Genomic DNA, 22,622 nt, shown 5'->3' on the forward strand with positions numbered 1-22,622 from the left:
ATGGGACATATTCAAGCATTTATCTATGAAAGCATTTAACTAACCTAATTAGTGTATAAAAAATATAATTTAAAATGGTAATACTTATGTATTTAATATTTTACGTCATCTCAATTAACTTAATTCCTCAACAACAGTTTTGAGGAAACTGTCGTCGCTTGTCATTGTAATTATTTCAATCATTTTTAGGGGAAAACTGATATACCTACTGGACAAGTCAAAAATAAAAAAAAAACATGTCGCTTTTATTCTATTAAATACTAGCTGTTATCCGACCGATTACCGATACTATTATTATAACACGATGATATTGTGTATACATTATTATAACAAGCTTTTTTTTTAGTCTTAAAAATCGTTGTCGCATAATACGTGAATGAAACTTTTTTTAAATAATAATTAATACACAATTATTATTTTAAAATAGTACCCGTTGTACCTACTGATTAATATAAAATCAATGTCTATATTTTTTATGTTTATTCTTAGTTTTCTAGCTGTCTATTGTGTACAATTTTTCGTTTCCTACACATTGATTAATATTATATCTAGTTTTAGGTATTTTATAAATAAAATACATTATTAATTTTTTTCTGATTTATTTAACATTCAATTATACATATACCATAGGAACATTTACGTTATATATTTTACATATAAGATTTAATTATGAATATTATTTCTGACAAGACTAGTCCTGCACTACCTTGTAGTATCTTTTAACAGTCTTTTTGAATCCCAATGCTGTCGTTGTCTGCAATAGAAAATAGTATGAGTATGGAATAATAAAGAGACAATAAATGAATAAGCTGTAAAAATACTCAACCGCTTTTAAAATTTTAACAATACTAACGAGTAACATGCATCTGATTTTATTTTCGAAACAAAGATATCACTAGAATAATGATATCCGCGGATACTGAGACGGGTATATACTTAGTTCGTTTTCTAAGGATATAGTTCACTCTCTTGTAGATCGAATATAAAATTTGTAAGGATGGCAATTCTTACAAATAGCAATTCATTCCGCTGACTGAGTCAATGTCCTAATCACATATTCTATTATTATTTTTACTATTATTGTTACACTTTTATATGTTAAACTGTAAATTCTATTAATAAATCGGAGTCTACAGTAATCAGTACAACTCATTGAAGAATATTTTTTTTGTAAGGTGTGTTTCGATTGACATCTGAGATAAGACATAAATTGAAGGCTATTGTGCTTGATTGTGATTGAAGAATACAAATTTGTCCTCTCGTATGGCATGGTGGTGCCATGTGCTTCATATGATAACATCATATCTGTGGTGCAGTCATGTAATCTTATTAAAATTATGAACTAGAAAGTTTATGTGTATATATGGATATTCTGTTAGACGCAAAAACTACTTGATGAAGCTTGTATATCAGGACAATATATAGGCTATACATTTCATGCGAGTGAAACCGCGGGCATAGCTAGTAAAGATAAATGAAGTTTAACAATTACTATCAGGTTGACCAACTTGTTTGTCATTTCAATTACACAAAATATTATTACATTTAGAGTCATATCTATTGTACTTACAGTGATCATTTTATCAGGATAATATTCCATAACGGTTTTTGATACCTTACCATTCCCAGATCGTTGTATCATTGTAAATATATTAGCATCAACGGTAATAACACTTCGTCCCTTTAAAATGAAATATTAAATATATATAACAGTTATAGTAATTAACTAGGATAATTCATACCTAGTCCCAAGCTAAGCAGAGCTCGTGTTGTGGTATTAGGTAACTGATATTATTCTTAAATACATTTTTATTACAAATATCGTAAAATATAAGCTACCATATTTATAACCCACATATTTTACGATATAATTATTTCCATTTCAATTAAAAAAAAATACCTGTCTCAGATCAATGTCCATGTCATCGAATTCCTCCCCTGGTACGAATGTGTAAACGAAGTCCCCAAATTGAGACCATGTATTTATAATGTACGACCCATCAGAGGCCTGATTTAATGAAAACACTACCTCTAATCCAAACAAAAAGTTTTGTGATACTTTTTTCAATCCTGAAAACAAGATTATTCAATTTAAAATAAATCATATATTATATGTACATGTAAAAATATATGATATAATTTTAACTTTACATTTTTTAATAATGTTATTATAACACATAAATCGTTTTATTAATCAAAAAAAAGTCCTTTCAAAGTTCAACCGCATATACAACCTATGTAATTTTAAATATATAAAATTGTTATACATTATTTATATTATTAACCGGGTCTTAACACGAATAATTTTATATGGCAAAAGGTGTTTACTCTCTCGACGGATAGTGCAAACTAGTCGAAACGTCGAGAGAGGTAAATACCTTTATTTGCTATAAAATTATACATATTAAGACCTGGTTAATAATATTAATAATGTGTATTAAACACGAATACTATAAAAAAATATTATATAACGCCATCTAGTTCCAAACTACGTAGAGCTTGCTATTCTATGACTACTAGGCGAAATATAGACATACCTAAATATATGTATCCAATTATACCCTTATTTTATATAGTGGTTTGCAGCTAGGCTATTACGTAGTATGTAATTATGAAAATACAATGTTAAAATTCAATTTGTAGTCAATTAAATATATTCAACTCACCGATATATGTCATGTATTCAGCAAAATTTTCCTCTCGATACATTACATACTTTTTACCAAAACACGCCTGCATTTTCACGAGACAGTGTTCCCGTTCCATAAGTAATGAACATTTAATAGCGTATACCTAAACCCCCAACAAATCGTAAAAAGCTCTTGTGTGATATGTTTATCACTGATAATGCTAATGTGTTTATTATTGTCAATCTGTTCTTTCTAACGCTGATTAGAAAAACTATATGTATATATGTATATATCATATTTTTTGAATTAATTATGTAATATATAGATATTGCATAAGGTTTTATTTTATTTATCGATACTTAATATTATAAATGCAAATGTGTGTCTGTTAACATTTTCACGACTAAACTGGTTTAAACTGACAGAATATTGATGTGTAATTGTTGGTAATGCTGTCACAATGCTTTACATACACTTCGATCACCTTTTAATACCTGAGAAGTTATATATGAAGAATATCATAGTCGAGCTTTGTATCGTACATTAAAATTATATATCCTAAATAAAAAAATATCAAAGCAAGTCCTTTTTTTCGTGATCAAGTATATCAAATGGTAGCAGAGCGTGATTAGTTAGTAGTGGTGGTTTAGACTACCTTAATTATGTTTTATTCCAATCTATAATCATATTGTATACAATACAATATACAATTACCTTTCACCCGCAGCTTGGTTTTTACAAATATTCATCCTTCCAGAATAGTTTTTAAGATAAAAGATCATTTGCTGATGGAATGTGTGTGTGTGTGTGTATGACATAAAATATCGTCAGACTATAAAAAATGTATATTCGATGTAAGTGCCATGCAAACTGTCTTAGACGATCCTTCAGGTAGTGCTGCAAAGGTAATTTGCTCACTGGTGAAGTGATATAGTTATAAGTTTTAGAATGCAATAGTACTGGCATGCCATGTGCTATAAACAGCACTTTTAGTATGTACAAAGGTCCCTAAATTACAAAAAAATGTTAAAAAATAGCCAATGTCGGTTTTCGTGACATAAAATTTAATTACGATCTATTTTGTCCTTTAGTCATGAAAAAATAATACAGATAGTCGAGCAGACACAATTTCGCATTAATAATATTTAATATGGATTTTATCTCATAGCACCCTCTTGATCACTAGCTTCACATCAACTCGATTAACTTGCAACACGCTTGCAAGCCAGGTCACTCGCCAATTTGTATGCCAATTAAGCATCAACTCACTGCCCTTATGCTCTCCAAAATTGCAAAAAATCATCATTGCAAGCATCTACGCACATGTCATTAGTTTATATCTAAATATTTATTCTCCCTTCCAAAAAGAACGCGACACTTATAAAACCGTTCTTGAATACTGAAAAAAACATAAACACAAACAAAATACATCCATTTCATCCATTATATCTATAACATTTTATAGAGAGATAAAATTTGATTTGTGTTCCTTTAAAATCTTTTTCACTATTAGAATCGTATAATCTCTGAGAAACATAGATTGAAAAATTTCAAAAACGTTAGGAATCCGTATGAAAAATTTGATGATGTAACCTATCATGAGAAATGAAATAACAAAAAAATCCTTATATCGCGTACGCTGCAGAAATTATTCATAATAGAGCAAAGCGATCTATTAGAATTTTATAGAGGACACAATATGTATGTTAAAAATTACATTTTTTAAATTACGTATTGTTAATTGCGGGCTTACCCGTACGGAGCTGGGCAGGTAGTACAAAATATAATGCAATTTCGCATCTCGACAGGTGTTAGTTTATGCTGTTTGGGAATAAAACATCCCTTTACAATAATCCTTTATTATCATCTACTGACCAATAAATTATGAGCTTTGTGACATGTATTCTCGAATGTAATACAGTAAAAAATTAATAAAAGTAGAGAGATGCTTGTATTTGTATAGACGTTTATTATAGCAGAGCGCAGTGACAGAAGTAATAATAAAACAATTGTATAAAAAGAACTCTCATATTTTAAATATGGATAAACTAATATAAAAACTGCCAGTGACTCTCATTGAAGGTTTCTAATTAGATTGTTTTAATTAACAAAACCATTTGCTTACTATATATATATGTTACATATGTATAAATAACATGTTGACTAGAATGTTGTAGGTATATAAAATATATATCCATATATATGGGTATACTCCTGATAACAAAGACCTTTTGGAGGTAGCTACCGAAAGTAACAGTAATACATAGCGTTTTGTTATCCTGAGTATGAATGACTATGGTTTAAAACAAAAGGGAAGGACCTTATTTTTTAATTAATTGACATAAGTTATTATATCTAATTCTAAGATTTTAATGGGTCTATATCCAAAAACTTTTAATAAAAAAAGTAAAACATTTTTTAAATTATACTACGTATAGAATTTCATTACAAAATTTTTAATCTATAACAAATATCAAATAGTTTTAATTAGCCATAAACATTTATTAAATAAACGTAAGTCCTTATAAATTTGATTTCTATAAATACTACAGATATTTATACCAAAAGTACATAATCAATATGTCAACGTTGTGTACCAGGTACAATTTATTTTATTGCACTAACTCGAGGTGCCTTTTGACAGTTTTTTTAAATCCCAACGCCGTTGTTATCTGTAAATAGAGAAAGTTTATACAATTGTAGATTAATTGATGCCAATATTTCATTGTTATTATTAATTTTTAGTATATAATATGTCATAGCAATATTAGCTTATAAAGGAGAAAAAGCAAAAACTATCTAAATAAAAAATATAAAAAGATACGCAAAAACAAATCCAATAGGAACCTATTATAAAACTAACCCATAGTAACCATAGACGTTAATCATAAATAGATTACTATTAGAATCAACAATATAAGAGAAGAGTTAGAGATGAAATAGTATAATATTCATAAAAAAGACAATCGAATGGTAAATCTTTTACTTTTTGGAATTTGTTATATAGACATTATATATTTCTCATTTCTCATTTTGTCACAAAAATGATCAAATGGTAAATACTTATACTCAATGAACAAAATAGATTTCACTTACCATAATTATTTTGTCGTGGTAATAATGTGAAATGGTCTTTGATATCTTCCCATTCGCTGATCTTTGTATTATGGTCATCACATTGCCATCTATTGTAATAACGCTCTTTCCCTAGAAGTATTATAGAATGAATGTTTAAATATTAATCATCTAATAAAGAAATGAGAACCTTTACATGTACTCTATATTAAAATTAGCAAAGTTTTTTTTAATGGATGATAATGGAATGTTGTACCCGCCTGCTAACGGTTTACGATGGCGAGGTACCAGTGGAGGATGATAATATGAGCATGAAGTCAGATCAGTTAGCCCATCATGACAAATTATAAGAAACTTAGCACGATGGTTCTCTCTGGAAATCATCATGGAGGTACATTGAGCAATAGATTTTTCAGTCCACATTACTAAAGATCTCTTTCCCCCGAATTAATAGTGTTGTAATTTTGAATTTGTAGTATCTGGCTTAACTATAAAAATAAATCTTTTTGTAATTGGACTGTCAAACAAGCTAACAAGCGACCTGGTGGTGAGCGGTAACCGCCGTCTATATACTTAAACAACTACGAATATCACGTTATCATGTGACAACTGTGATACTACTCATAGTTTGCCATTCCAGAGGACTAAGGTATCAAGCCGTTTATCTTATATTTTTTTATTGAATTATTTAATGTTGTTTTAATGTACCACCTGATGTACCGTGATGATATAGATAAAATATGTTTTTTCATTTTTAATATCATCGATCAATTTCCAGTATATACTAGAAGTAGTATAGTCACAGAAAAAAAACATTGAATTAACATGATAAAATTGTAAATGTACTTTTCTCTCATTTCTCACTAAGCTGTGAGGAATTAAAAAACAATTTACCTTTCTATTGTCAAGGTCAATGTCGTCGAACTCTTCACCTGGTAAAAATACATACTCTAAATGCTTAAACTCCGTGCTTAGACTAAGAGTATAGACGCCGTCGGAGGTGCGAGTGAGACAAAACACAGCCTTCATTCTAAACATAAGGCCCTGTGATATTTTCTTGATGCCTGAAAATTAAATGTTTTTATTTTTAATATTTAGGAATATTAGTTCCTAACTAAACTAATTTATATAAGCGAAAAAGTTTATCCATGACGCTTTGACGTCTATAGCTATTATACGTAGCTATTAAATATGGAGAACGACATGCGTTATTATATATACTGTCAATAAGATAAGAAAAAACTGAATAACAAATGTGGTCTCGCGGTCGAAATCGGGGTTAGAAACCAATTAATAATAAAAATACCGTAGAAGCACTTCAAACAAAACAAATACTTATGATACAGCGAAATTAGCTCGTAAACAAAAATCACTTAATACCGTATTTACACATTTATATAAGTGACGAGGCGTAAAACGAAGCGATAAGTGAACACGAAATCTCGCTCGCCATTTGCCGGAGTTTCATATTAAACAAACCAGATGATGTGACCATAAGAATAAATAAGAACCAGTTCTTATTTTCTATGAGCAGGTTATATATACCACACAATGTATAAAATTATATCCAAAGTCTCGAATTTTTTCCTTCATACATTCGCGTTGCGCCTAGCATCATCAGCGTTTATACTAAAACTATAGTAACTCATTTTCCAAGAGTTTACCGGAGTATACTTTGTAAAAAGGCGTCTGAGTACCTCTGCCATTTGCTTTTTCACCCCAAACCCAAAGTGTTTGGGTTGGAGGCTGACTTTATTCTAGATTCTGGTGGTCATATTCAAGATTATAATAATATGAACTAGTGATCGCCCAGTGGTCAAATTTCGACCATAATTAATTTAACATTCAGTATGACTATAAACACATAATATTAAAGACTAACAATATTAATTTATTGTCAATTTGACCATAGACTTTAACAATAAAGAAAATAATATATATGTGTCAAATACGTGGTGGTGTGTAATGTTTTTTATTAATACAATGTATTTTTTAGTGCAATTTTTCTAAAAAGAATTAAGAAGTTCCTTTTGGTATAACTGACATTATAAATAACTGATTCTAAACATTCGTGTTTAATACACATTAGTTTTTAATTTCTATCGCCTCGAACAGCTTTCATGAATAATAATGGCATCAGTAGAGAGGACTTTAGACTCATGGAACTCTATCTAGTGATTTGTTTCAGCTTCCAGCTTTCGGCAGATGCCGACTTGTGTAGTTGTCTATTTTTGATAGCTACAATTTGCTCTTTGACTGTTTCAGCTAACAAACGTTTTATTTGATCAATAAAAGTTATTACAACTGCAGAATGCATTTTGTAGATACTTAGAGCTTCGTAATGTAGCTAATCCTTCGGAAAACGTAAATTATTCGTTACTTTTGAGACGCTCTTAATGGAATATTTATTCAATACTGTTTTTGTCAGTTGTGCTCTGTTTATCTATTCACCTTTATTTCTCAAAATAATAACACCGTATTAAAATATTTTTCGTTATTTAGAAGAAATATGCACACAGAAGAAACAGCGCCTTTATTTTATAAATAGAAAATAGCTAGTTATATTTATAACGAATGTTCGTTACTTTATGCTATAGGTTAATCTGTGTTATGTTGTTATAAGATTCATTATTTTGATATTCAACATAACCTTTTTTTTTTATTAAAATAGAGGTAAAAGATAAAAAATCCAAGAAATAAATTAAAGAAAACACGTGATGACGGGTACACTGGTAAATCTATAGGAAATAACTAATTAAATAACAAAATGGAATAAGCACCTTACCAGTAAACGATAAGTATTCCGCCAAATTCTCCTCATAAGTCATAATATACTTTTTACCGAAAAAGGCCTCCATCTTCCTTAGATGTATTTCAACTTCTGTCATTTATAACACATATAAATGCAAATCACATAGAGCTTTGAGATAAGATGTTTATCACTAATCATACTAATCATAATGCATATATCTGATACCTAATACAATCAACGAGCTTGTTAATATATTTATCAAACAAAAATATTCGAATAATGCATTAAGATTGTTGAAAGAGAATTTGTAAAGAGAAAGAAAAGAAAAATTGTATTATACATTATTGTGAAAGTCTGCATGTGCTAGATCAATTTATAGTTACTACCACATCGATGTATAATCTGTGTATCAATCAACATAGTGAAATCATGGACCTCACCCTAGTAATGTATAATTGTACTTACACTTACTTAAAGACAATTCATATAGCGCCATCTACTTTCAAGGTAACCAGAGCTTGTGAAATAGATTGACTTTAACATTAGTGACAAAAATACATTTTTTATATACATAGGTAATATACTTAGAAAAGTATGACGTTTATAAGGACAGTTAGAAGTTATGCTAAACCGGTAGGTCACCGAAAACGCCAACTAAAGTCTTATGTCAGTCTGAGATTTATTTGCAATTTATAGTTTTTCTTAAAAACTAGTAGTATGTTAAAATCTTTATTTGTTAGTAAAGTAGAAATAACATATCCTTAAGTATATACATATATATAATAAATATACCGTAGAAGCACTTCAAACAAAACAAATACTTATAATACAGCGAAATTAGCTCGTAAACAAAAATCACTTAATATATATATATTTATATATATATATAATTTAATATATAATTTTTTTATGTACATCAATTGTTCATTATATAAAATGGTCTTTATCTTCAAGGCACCAAGGTGTAATATCTTTTCACTACTTCTTTCAAACCGGTAGCTGTTGTTGTCTGCGAAAATACATAAGCATATATACTTTCAGATTAACATTCTGGAGTGATTAAATTATATGCTTTAGAAAATATTTTATTTCATTGTATATATTTCTATGTCACAGTTTAGTTGATCTTGATATCGGTTTAGCCGTTTCGGAGAAGTATGGCAATACTGTGTCACGAGAATTTTATATATTAGATAAAATGTACTAAAATCACTTATCACTGAAATCTTAATACAATTTGTTCAATGTAAACAATAGGTAGCCCAATAGACCTATGAAAATATGAATTACCAAAAATACGAATTATTAAAATATTCTTTATACCAACCACTATATTTTTATCTGGATAAAATTCAATAACATGCTTTGATTGTATCCCATTTTTATCCACTTGTATATGTGTCATTATATTGTCGTCTATAAAAAATGTAGCTCTAACCTGAAAAAGGATTTTAACATGAGTGATAATCTCTTTTAAAATATAAAACAAAATTATAATATATAATGCCTCTACTATTAAGATTATAGATTATATATGTTATTTATAGATTTTTTAACAATTTGAAATATATTCTATTTTACAAGTTTTTATTTAGTTTCACTTATACCGTTGTCTGCCTATCTGTAATCAAATCTTGCAAGTTAAATTTGATCCACTTCCCAGTATTTTTTAGTTATTATCTATTTGTATTCATTAGACATAATATATTATAAAATAGAACTTTATAATAATTTTGAATTGTCATTCGATTTATAAATGCATGCAAAATTTCGGCTCAATCTTCCGAATGACAATTCAAAATTATTATAAAGTTCTATTCTATAATATATTATATCTAATGAATACACATCTGTTCCAGAGATACTTGTTTTCTTTCATCACATTCTCCATTGTTGTATGATAAAATTACAATTGAATTATAATACATTTAAAATTTATAAATTATTCTATTCTTAATAAAAATAAGTACTTTAGACCCATCAGGTTTTGTTTCTTCAAACTCGACGCCGGGTGTGAACACAATTACCCAATTGAACCTCGAAGAAGTGATGGTGAATGTGTATGTTCCATCACCATTTCTTTGCAAGCTCTGAACTGGTTTTAGAGATAATGCTATTTTTCTTCTCAAGTACTTTACACCTAGAAATTGTAGTTAATCGTTCATCTGTCTGCTAGGAAAAATAAAGGTACCTATAGTAGGTGATACGACATACAAAATATATACTTGCATCTCTTATGGGATAACGACAACATTATATGAATTGTACATATGTTAGATAATATGAATATTTGTAAAATGACGGCCTCGGTCGTCTAGCGGTTTACCACACCGATTTACTTCCGATGGTCGCGGGTTCAATTCCTCGCACGGTGCAAACATTTGTATTCATGAATATGATTGTTTGTATCTGGCTGGGTGTTTTCTATGTATATTATATATGTATTTCCTAAAACATCTATGGATTTTTATCAGTCGTCTAGTAACCATAACACAAGCTCTGCTTACTATAGGACTAGATGGCGCTGTGTTAATTGGACAACGTATATTAAAAAAAAACTGATATCTATGTCCTGTTAAATCAGGAACAGAGAAGTAAGTAGAAGGCTTTATATCTTTTACTTACTTACTACTTTACTTAGTTCCTAATAATCCTTAGGTCAACTCATGTGTGATTTGTAAATCTACATATTATCTGATATGTAAACATGTAAACTTTATCAAATCTGCTATATGAGAAAAACAATGCAAGTATATATTCTTAGGCCAGTATGCAACACTACGCAATGATACGCGTAGTGTTGCATTCGGACGCGTGCAATCATGTTACGAGTATTAATAAATTGACACTACAAAGAAAATCATTTATTATAATAAAAAACATTGATTCATTTGTTCATATAACAACAATTAAACATTAAGGTACACATATAAAAAACATATTTTTTATATATGTTTTTGTAACGTAATTGTTATGTGTAATGTGTTATAAATATTTATGACCACATGGCCGACACTCAGCATATGCCGTGACAGCTAGCTGTCGTAATGTATAGAAACATAAATTAAGGAAGTACGTACGTACCAGTAAATGCAAGATAATCCTCAAAGTTGTCTTGGTTAGTTTGTTGATATTTTTTACCCAGGAATTCATCCATATCTACGGGATTCACTGAAAGTATGTTTACATACTGATGCCAGTAGTATACGCATAACTAACATACCCATTCACACGCTTTATCTCTACTAGGGATTTGTTATCTGTGATAACGATACGGATCTTAAATTTATTTGTGACTTACTATTTTCCTTTACCGCGTTAATTATATTTTTAGTATTTAAAAGGAATTAAATTCTAGACACGTAGAAGTCCCTTTTCAGTATAGAATTATTTGGTCTAAGTACTTCTGATCCGTTGCCATTCCTGAGAATTTTGGTCTTATACCTTCGTAACTAGTAATTTCGCTGACAAATCTCACCCTTAAATCTGGAACGTAGCACGGCGTGAGCAGAATATTTTAATTAACCTGGTTAAATCTACCACTTAATTACCCTCCTTCTCCATCCCAAAAACAACGTCTGTAACAAACCGTAGATATGACGAATCATTAGACTCTTAAATCACCAAAAGATATCAAACTTTCTATTATTTCATTTATATAAATTTTTTGGGCGAAAAATAGCCAGCTTTTCAGTAGGTATTCCCTGACTTAGCCAAATATTTGTTAGTCAGTCATGTATTACTTTTATCTAGAGTTACGGTGAGTAAAATTACTCTGACTGACTCCATCGGGTATTACAGTCATGAGTGTATTGTTTTAAACGTTATGTATTTTCTTTACCAGGTGAAAAAAGTATATATGACAAACCGGATGTCAACGACACAAACAGTACTTTGTGTAGCAACAAGCGTGAGGAGCCATCGCGGGGAGATTCTCAAGGTACGGATGAAATTTAATTTATTGAGTTTAAAAAGTAAGTTCCGTACGTCGTGGAAATTCCGCAGCGGTACGCATCGTCGTTCCTAATACGCACTGCCAAAAAGTGGAACACACTTCCAGCTTTTGTGTTCCCGGAGAAATACACTACATCCTAGGTCTTGCCATCATTTACCATCAGATGAGGCAAGATCAAGCGCAATCATTATTAATAAAAAAAAAGGCGGAAACTTAGTTTAGTTTATATGCAAGTATGTGTCAGTCTCATTTGTTTCATCAAGTTCAAGCCGAATTCATCCAGCGTAAATATATGTAAATAGGGGGGGGTTAAAATGATATTGATTATGATTTAAGTGTTTTGAAACCATTATTTTATTTCAATATTGGTAAGTAAGTCGCAAATCTATGTTTGTGACTGATTAACCAACATAATGTCATATTATAATTATGTAGTAACTCAACAATAAAACAGCAAAATAGAAGCGGCAAGTCGTTATTCATTAAGAAAATAAAAAACAAAACTCACAAACAAAACATATTGGCCGATCAAAGTACGCGTTTTTTTCCATATCACTGATTCCACAAGTTAAAAATTGTATTCTTAAATTCCTTATTCTGTATTAAAAGTAGTTAAAAATTACACCACTGTTATACAGTTTATGGAGAGTTGTAGGTAATAGAGAAATCATGGCGCTCAATCAAATAAAAGGACAATATTTATGTAAACAGTATTATATTTTTGTACAAAAACAAAATACAAAGCAAATGTTTCTAATTAATATATGTACAAGGAAAACTAGACAATTCGCGTATAAAACATTTTCCTCCTGTACGTCGTGGTACAAGATGGCGGCACGGTGTAACAATGACGCCATTACCGGGATTACGCTGACAGAAGCCGCGGTCGCTCCCTAATGAAAGTATTGAAATGTTCCCCTTGCAATGTCACCAACTCTATTCGAATTCACTACACCGTAAACTCAAACTAAAAACGTATTCTACATACATAGTTGTCCGCGTTCCTGACATGCCTGCGGCTAATTGTTATCTACGTATCTTGGAAATGTCACATATTAAATACCATCATTATACATCATTATGTGCCTACTCTAATTTTTAGCAGGATTAAGAAGTGTTACCGAGGTAGACATTTATACAAAGTCGGTATAGTAGTCAGCCACTAACCAACCGGCAAAAACAGACAGGCGAGACTGTAAAAATACAGGGTATAGAATCATACCCATCTCATTTCTCCAAACACATAAATTTATTTATTTCGGATATTTATGATGCCTTGCAAGTTAATAAATTCCGAACACAAAGTACTTTTATTCCATATACCTACATATATCACCTCCAGAGTGACTGAGTGCCCATCAGTGAGTGAGCCTGTAACTGTTTAAGGATGTCCAGTGCGTTTACATAAAATAACCCGGAATTCCAGCTGTGTTCATAGGAGTCTATTTGTCTTCCGATTTTACATATTACGGCTTAAACATTATCAATTCGAGTTTCCACAAATATCTTTAATGTGCTACGAAACCGTGGAAATCAACACTCTAAACCCGCTGTTTAATATATGGGCGACGGTTACCACTTATCTATCAGCTTGTTTGTGTATTACACACATAAATATGTATGTATATCTATATATAACACGAAACAGACAGACAGTTTCGCATGTATAATGTTGAGAGGGATTATCTGCAGATTCTCCGGGTGTCTCTCAAGTTACGATATACGCGAAACGACAACGGTTGAACTCGAGTGAACAGGGCGAATGCTCCAAGACATCGCCATCTACCACGCCCTTCATGACCACGCCTGAAAAACCAACCGATGCCGTGCTACCTAACACACCACAGAACGTGAGGTAAGAGATATACGTTTTCTAGTATGCGTATGCAATATAACTGTATTTTTTTAGGAAGGCAATTGACAGTAATGAGGTCATTACCTCATGTGTAAAGTGACTTAAGGAGGATAATTGTCTCCGCGTCGACTTGACAAAACCATTGTCTAAATTCAAAATCACTTACTGACATAGAACCTTTCGGTCTCTTTTGCATGTTATAGTTTTTATCACTATCTCTACCATCCAGTTAGGCTAACTACTTTAGTTGAGGAGAGAAAATCAACTGGTACATTTATAGTATTATTATTTTAAACATGATTTCAATTTTTAAATATGACGTAGACTTTAAGTGATATATATATGTCTAACATATTATAAATATAAAATCCTTTGTCTGAACAACTAATGCCATATATGTTGTCTTCCAAAAAATCGTTTCCAGAGTATTTACATACAATAGTAATAATATATATTATTTATTCGTTAAACGGCAGATCCTCTGTATCCTCTGATCCTCAGAGAATGTCTTTTGGTATCCTATTGTAAAATATAATGCCTATTCCTATAAAAGACATACTATTAAAATTATTTAAACGAAATTTGGGAACTACAAGTTTATATTTGTATCTAGTGCTAAAGTTACCTGAACAGACGGATTACGTCTCTGTTTTTCCTAATCGTTCTCCCTTAAAATCGTCATAGTTACCTACCACCGTCATTCAATGCAAACGGCGTCATTTCATCATGAAATAAATACATATTAACAGTCCTAAATTAAAATTAATAAAAACAAGTGTTGTTATGTTACTTTAATCTATATATTAACAAAGTAATTTTGTTTTGCTATAAGTTTAAAAGTTGATTTAGTCATTTAATGCACTTATCTGCCTGAAATGGACTTAATCAGCAATTTTCAAGTGTGTAAACAGGTAAACTTGGTCATTGTACAGTATTGTCATTAATATTATATTAGACAATGTAATGGAAAATCTAAAGTATATATTCTATAAGAAGAAACCCTGATGCATGGTATTTTTATAGTTTTTTTTAAGTGTTTCTTCACAAACAGTAATTCTGTATCGATAAATATAATAAGATAACAACATATATTTCTTTAGTGTATTATTATTTGTAGTGCATGTAGTTTGTAGTAATTATTTAAGTATGTATTGTAGTTAGTACATATTGAGAGCTAAATATATAAACATATACTTATATGTAGTAGATATTAGCTATGCCTGCGACTTCGTCTTCATGAAATAGTGACTTTGGATCGTAGTTTTAATTATTTAGGCTAATTGTTTTACAAATAAGACATGCATGACATTGTTCTAGCTTCAAAAATGAATTTCAGAATTTCTTTAGCATTTTTAAAATAAAGATAAGTATTATAGATTAAATAGATTATTTTATGAAATATATATATTATTACACACAAATATATTATTTGTTTGGTATGTAGTATTTATTAGTTTTTGTTGTTATTTAATAAAGATGGTGGCGGATGTGTACGGTGGTTGATTCCAGATCTCTATACAGCCTGGTCGACAACCTCCAACTGAGGACATCCATGATTGTTAATTCCAGCGTGCCCACCATATACTACGGCGCAAGGACTCACAAGCAGATCCAGCAGGTGATCAAGGAGTTCAAAAGGACTTCGTACTGTGGCGAGGCGACCATGTCGGTGCTCTCCAGCAGGGATTACAGCTGCATCAGGGAATTTGATAAGAGCCAGTGGGGTACAAAGAACGACATGTGTAGGGGGTGCATCAAGGTTAGTCATCGATGCTTTTTCAGAATGATGTGTATGGTTCTATGAGAAATGTTATATTTAGTCGTTAATCTAATGTGAAAGGCAGATAAGAAATTCAGTTTTGTGTGAATACACACAAAACTGAATTTCTTTCCTCAATGAATAAAGTGGAAATTAGATTGGAATTTTGAAATTTTCGTATTTCATTCTCGTGATCGCCCAATTTGAAGGTAATTAAAATATATTGTAAATTGACCACTTCGGAAATATTGTGCACTTAAACGGCCCTGTGACAGATGTTATACAGGGTTAATCGTAATGTGTAAAGCCAGTTAGAACACACAGTGAACACTTTTGTTTAGGAAAGAAGTGGTTATCTCAATATAAATTTATAACTATAGAATTGTTGATATTAGTAATATTTGCCTTACTTGAATACTGTTACTGCCTTTCCACTTGGTATGTCCTTACCAGTTATCTCCGTATAAATATAGCCGGCTAGTCGAAGCAGGCCTATTAGCCGGTACTAGAAGATAATTCAGGAATCATCTTCTAATAACCGGTACCCTACCTTACAATATGACATATGTTTTACTAACGCATCTAATATTTTACTACACTCATCCATACTAATATTATAAAATAAAAAATGTGTCTGTTTAATTATATTTTCACGACTAAACGGCTGAATGATGTTAAAGAAATTTGACATAAGTTAGTACAGACTAGCTTCTTTCGCCTGATAAAAATTAGACGAAGTCGCTGTCAATTGTTAGTTTTCTAAACATTGCATTTCCAGGTAAAGGACTCTGGCGACAAATCGAAGGGTGAAACGAATTGCACGTTTTACAACAACCGAACTGCGCTTAACCATCGCACTCTGCCGCCAGCGTTCGACTTGGAAGACTTAGTGGATGCAGGACATGAGAAGATCGCATGCCCATATTACGCCGCAAGGCAGATGGCCAATATCGCCCACATCGTGTTCTGTCCGTACAACTACTTGATCGAACCCAGTATTCGAAGCAGCGTAAGTTAGTTTATACTCAATGTTTTATTGTATTTCATATTTATTACAGTTACAGGTATTTAATAACGTGATTTCTTACTACTATTACAACAGTTACCCCTTACTATCAGGCAGGCTTGATTCCATTACCATTTAAATTATATTAAGCAGATTAAAATATATAAATCTATCATCATTTTTAATGAATTTTATATCATATCTGAGAAATATCGTAATTTTCTATTGCGGAGAGGAATAAAATAGATGTGTTTACTTAACAGCCACACATACATATGAAGAAATACAATAACACATATGAAGGAATAGAACAGCAAACAGTCTTCCTCAATTAATTTAATATTATTCTACCTACATATCCTAATATATCACAATATCAGATTCACATCTTTATTCTAGATGAAAATAGAATTGGAGAACAACATTGTTATCATTGATGAAGCCCACAACATTGAGGACATCTGTCGTGACGCAGCATCCATTACATTTTCGCGAGACAACATACTGGCAGCTATATCGGTGAGAGTCTATGCATTGTTTACTTTTTAACCAACCTAAAATATGGAAATTCTATTTTTTTTTTAAAATGATAATGGAATGGTGCACTTCCCTGCACTAACGGTTTACGCTGGCGGGGCACCAGTGGAGGATTATAGGATGAGCATGAGGTCAGGTCAGTTAACCCATCGTGGCAAATTCACCAGGAATTTAACATATCCGCGTGGAGGTCAACCTGACATTGTACATTACTAGCAATGGGCTTATTAATCCACATTACTAACAATCCCCTCAGCTGTTACATACGTTACAAGTCAATATATTTTAGGTTAATTTAAATTGAGGTAATATTTGCAGGAATTGGAAAAAGTGTCAGAGAAGCGGTACAGTAATAGTGAAGCGCTTTCTTACATCGATCAGATATTAAAGACCTTCAAAAGTTGGGACTATTGGTCAGTAATTGTACTACTATAAGATAGATGCTTACATTTTTTAATTAAATAGTGTTGTGTAAATACACAATTATTTTTAATAACATTAATTACCGAAGCTTTACGACTACTATCTAGAAATTATTATGATAAGTAAACAATTTTTATTATGTTAATTTACAAAATGCAGGTTCGCAAATCATTTACAATTGCTAGCAGACAAACCTGCGAAGAACAATGAAGTGGTACACACGTGGCAAGTCGAACACTTCGTGCAAACACTCGACAATCATAATATTGGACAAAAGCAATTCACAGGTATGAAATGTTTTTTAATGACATTCGTTACTGAAGTTTTACCTGTACTCTCTATAAATTATCAAAAATATACAGTACTGCTCTTGAACCAACTTCTTTTATTAATGTAAATATTTTTTTTGCGAGGGAAACAATAAAGACTCATCATTTCATGTACTCGTATTATATTTTATTTAACTTGATAGTTTTTTAAAAACAAATTTAATTAAAATATCTTTATTTGTTTGGCTCTATTGCAGACTAGTATGATATCTACTGAAATCTACTTTACTCACTAATCTGTTATAGTTTGAAACATCAGGGGATTCTTTTATGGATGTTGCGATGCGGGATCCATTGCATAATCTGCTTTCTTATATTTGAAATTTCTAAAGAATATTAATAATTAATTGTGTATTATATATAATGAAATTCAGGTCACTGATACACACACACAAACACTCCATATATCAACATCAGTTGTAAACACAAATATAATTAAGATTTATTTTAAAATTTTCAGAATACCAAAATAGCGCAAGTACGTTCTGCCAACGTCTACGGGATGACCCTCGCACGATGGTTGGCATCACTCAAGCTACAGGCACTCTTGTGGAATCCATATTAATGGCTCTCGGTCAGTGATTTTATCAATTGCATGGAATATTTTGTTTTTACTTTTTTAATACTAGTAAGAAAAATCACGGGATCTTATCACGTTTTATTAATTGTTATTGAATTACGAGAGATATTATTGAGAAATTTTTCGCTAGTGTTTCAACCGCCATGATCACGGTTAAATTGAATAGTAGCGGGTAATTGGTAAATAAAATCTTTTATGGGCAAACGTATTCGTCTACTGTAAAGATTCAATAGTAGCAACATGAAGACGTAAACACGTCTTCGTATGTTACCGCTATGAATTCGAACCTCGTCACAGGTTACTTCAATCCCATTTAGACTAAGCCACGAGATCGATCGGAGGAGGACGTATCTAGCAATGCAAGCGGGCTTAAATTATAAACTCGCTTGCAATTCTTTATCCTTAATCTATACATACAAATAAAATTTGAGTGTCTGTTTGTAATATTGAAATAACCTTTCTTTTCTACATGCATATGAATATAAATACGGTACATGCACCAAACTAACATTTTTTACAATTTTTGTCGGTCGGTCTGTTTGTTCCGGCTAATCTCTGAAATGGCTGGACCGATTTTGACGGGACTTTTTTGGCAGGTAGCTCATGTAATAAGGAGTTATTTACAATTGTATAAATGTTTCAATAGGATTCCTATTTCGGTCGTCGGGAATGTACTTGGATGACTTCACACCAGCTCTAGTGAAGACTGTGGTCATGAACGCATCTTACGGGGCTATGCAATGGCGACGCTCGCAGTATGCACAGGTACATATTGTTTATAGAGAGAATATTGTTATGAGTACCTATATATAAATTTAAAAAAATGAACGAGTAGGAATATAGAGTTAATGAGACGAAAAGTTAGTGCGAAAGGAAGGGATACATAATAATAAACGAAAAAGGTATAGAAGAATATAGGTTTATAACTTAATACATCTAGCGTTGAAGAAATATTAGAATTAGGAGTTATATTTAGAATTATTAGATAATAAAATTAATAGTATTGTTTGATATATTTTAATAATATTGATTGACACCTAACGAAAACAAGTGTTACGTATACTACTATCTATATTTGACATATAATATCATTTTTAAACGTAAATTCATTAATTTTATTGTATAATTTGTACATTACTAAAATTTTGCATGCCAAAACAATGGCGAAATTGTGGATAATTTTATTTTATTTTTTATTTATTTATTTATACCATATTTCATAAAAAAAAAGAAATGACGGTGAGTATGTGTGCATTATTAATGAACACTATAAGTACTTGATATAATAAGAAAGAAGTTGTGGTAAAAAATAAACACAGTGACTATAAATCGAATGATTTATTTACTATCTTAGTTTCGAATTCTCATTTTGTAAACAATATTTAACTGTTTAGATAATTGTCAAAATAGGCATAGAGTAAAAGTGAAGAGGCAAGTTTTAAAAAATATATTATGCTTGATTAAGCATATAATATTATTTTTAAAAAAACATTTCGATATTTGTTTTACTTTTAACCTCTATGCATAATTAAGTAAGTGGAGCCGGGATCTCTTTATTGAAGTGAAACTTCTATATAGACGGTGTTTAAAAATAAATAAAATTATTTTACAAAAAAATAAGGTCACTGCTATTAGAGAAAGCTTAAGCTTACACCCAGTTAATGATATAAATAGAGAAAGCTTGTACTCTATTGACGATTTTTGTAATTCTTTCATTATACTTAAGCAACATTCAAACAGCATGTACATCATGGATTTAATTTTCTTTAAAAAAATTTTTTGTTAATTATGTTTCTTTAAATATATTAATTATTTGTTGTGGGTCTATTTAATTTGTACATATTATATATAGTCTATATATTAGGATTTTTCAGTCACGAAAAAGCGTTACCGTCGCGTAGAAGAGGTAGACGATATATCGCATTGTGAGAACAAGAGAAAGGTGGTGGCGAATAGAGGACAACGGCAGGCCGTTGAAGTTTCCCTTCTACTATATACATACTTATTCCCTATAATTTTTACAAACATTATCTTCTAAAACCTGGTATCTAAACTTCATCTTCAAATATTTTTGTTACAGAACGTAGATAAAGAGCACATAGAATTACGACTAATGTGTATGAACCCGGCGGTTATATTCGAAGATCTGAAGGCGGCCAGATGCGTGGTGCTGGCATCAGGCACTCTCACGCCTCTTATTAGCTTGTACTCCGAACTGGCGACAGAATTCCCTCTCAAAGTCAGCCCAGGACACGTCATACCAAAAGACAGAGTGAGTATTTTTAATTAATACGAATGACACACAAACTGTCGTCCCATTTGATGGTAAGTGAAACCGTCGCCTATGACGCATCACGTCGAATGAACCTATATGTACCTATTCCATTATCATTGTGTACACATTCCTTGCAAAAAACATTTCATTTCACACAGGTGTGGGTGGGCTCACTGGGCTCATGCAGACGTGGGCGACCACTCCAGTGTTGCAGCAAAGACACGTCGCAGCCGGAAGTACAAGACGCACTGGCGGACACGTTGTTACATGTCTGCCGCGTTACACCCAACGGAGTGCTCTGTTTTCTACCGTCATACAAACTCATGGAGAATCTCAAAAACAGGTAAATATGCATTTACTACAGAATTATATTATTTTAGTCGCAATCAAGTATCTCTGCACACCCGAAAGGTTGACTGGGGGAGAATGCTGACTTTAAGTCCACCTTTGTACCATTTTAGTGGTCAATAAGGAAAATAAATGCTTGTGTGGACTGGTCTGTTCGGGTTACGAACATTGATTAGACTATTTACTTTTGGTGGTCAGTCTTGTCTCCCAAATTTGAATCGAAAAATGAATCTGTATTATACACCTTGTAAACCTGTGCAACCTTATTTGAAAAGAATACGAGTTGAGTTAAGTTAAATTAGTCACTCTTGTCATTAACGACAGCTTGCCTATTATTTGGGGTTCGCGCATGTCATCTTTCACCAGTCGCAATCAGCCGTATCTGAGATTACTCTCCTTTTATGCATATCATATTTTTATAGGCCTCTTCATGAATACATAATTATTTAAGATTTAAGACATAGATATAATTGAGCTAATAATAAGATACAACTAAAAGTCTATGATTTATGTATGTGATGTACACTTACGAAAGTAATGAATTATATATTATATTCTAGGTGGATAGAGACTGGCATGTGGAATAAACTCGACCAGTTAAAACATGTATTCACTGAGAACAGGAATGTTCGGGACCACAATGATATCATGGACGTGAGTTTGAAATAACATAACACATATTCAGAAAGTTTACACTCGTAATCAGAGGAATTTTCAAAAGTCGACGTCCTTATGAACGCAACACTTGACAATCTCATATTCATGTACCCACATTGAGCGAAGCTATTGCTATCCTCCGGATAAATGTTTTATAAATTAAATTTAGTTCGTCTGCCAGATCCGAACTGGCAACCTTTCGGCCTAAGTCGACTACTACTAGTATACTAGGTAGTTAGTATATAAGTTTAATAATTGAACTACTGTAGTAAATTAGCTAACTTATTAGTAATGTGTACACTCAACGTGCAGTCATAACGAAGACTGACTTTAAATTGGAGTTCAACATTGGACGTAAACAGAAGGAAGGGTGCCGGCTGTTGACAGAAATATTACAAGTCTCATTAATTCATTAATTATAATTAATTTAAATATTAATAC

The 22,622-nt window shown here is 31.4% G+C and overlaps 2 protein-coding genes across 2 annotated transcripts in view; one reads left to right on the forward strand and one right to left on the reverse strand.

The window, feature by feature from the left end:
- LOC131844853 (Fanconi anemia group J protein homolog) overlaps positions 1-22,622 on the forward strand; it is a 72,966-nt gene that overhangs the window by 46,891 nt on the left and 3,453 nt on the right. The window contains exons 4-15 of the mRNA XM_059193835.1: positions 12,302-12,397; positions 14,105-14,267; positions 15,777-16,026; positions 16,805-17,035; positions 17,432-17,551; positions 17,888-17,982; positions 18,152-18,279; positions 18,782-18,895; positions 19,548-19,666; positions 20,982-21,173; positions 21,335-21,519; positions 22,085-22,178. Coding sequence (XP_059049818.1) covers positions 12,302-12,397; positions 14,105-14,267; positions 15,777-16,026; positions 16,805-17,035; positions 17,432-17,551; positions 17,888-17,982; positions 18,152-18,279; positions 18,782-18,895; positions 19,548-19,666; positions 20,982-21,173; positions 21,335-21,519; positions 22,085-22,178 — 1,787 coding nt within the window. The remainder of the gene's footprint in view (positions 1-12,301; positions 12,398-14,104; positions 14,268-15,776; positions 16,027-16,804; positions 17,036-17,431; positions 17,552-17,887; positions 17,983-18,151; positions 18,280-18,781; positions 18,896-19,547; positions 19,667-20,981; positions 21,174-21,334; positions 21,520-22,084; positions 22,179-22,622) is intronic.
- On the reverse strand, positions 5,131-8,580 carry LOC131844844 (fatty acid-binding protein, liver-like). The gene is made up of 4 exons (XM_059193829.1): positions 8,491-8,580; positions 6,600-6,769; positions 5,727-5,837; positions 5,131-5,302 (listed from the first exon to the last, which is right to left on the reverse strand). Exons 1-4 carry the CDS (start codon positions 8,561-8,563, stop codon positions 5,243-5,245), a joined length of 414 nt encoding a protein of 137 aa, XP_059049812.1. The 5' UTR covers positions 8,564-8,580; the 3' UTR covers positions 5,131-5,242.

The sequence above is a fragment of the Achroia grisella genome, unplaced genomic scaffold (genome assembly GCF_030625045.1).
Source record: "Achroia grisella isolate CSIRO2021 unplaced genomic scaffold, CSIRO_AGI_Agris_v1 utg109, whole genome shotgun sequence".
Lineage (NCBI taxonomy): Eukaryota > Metazoa > Arthropoda > Insecta > Lepidoptera > Pyralidae > Achroia > Achroia grisella.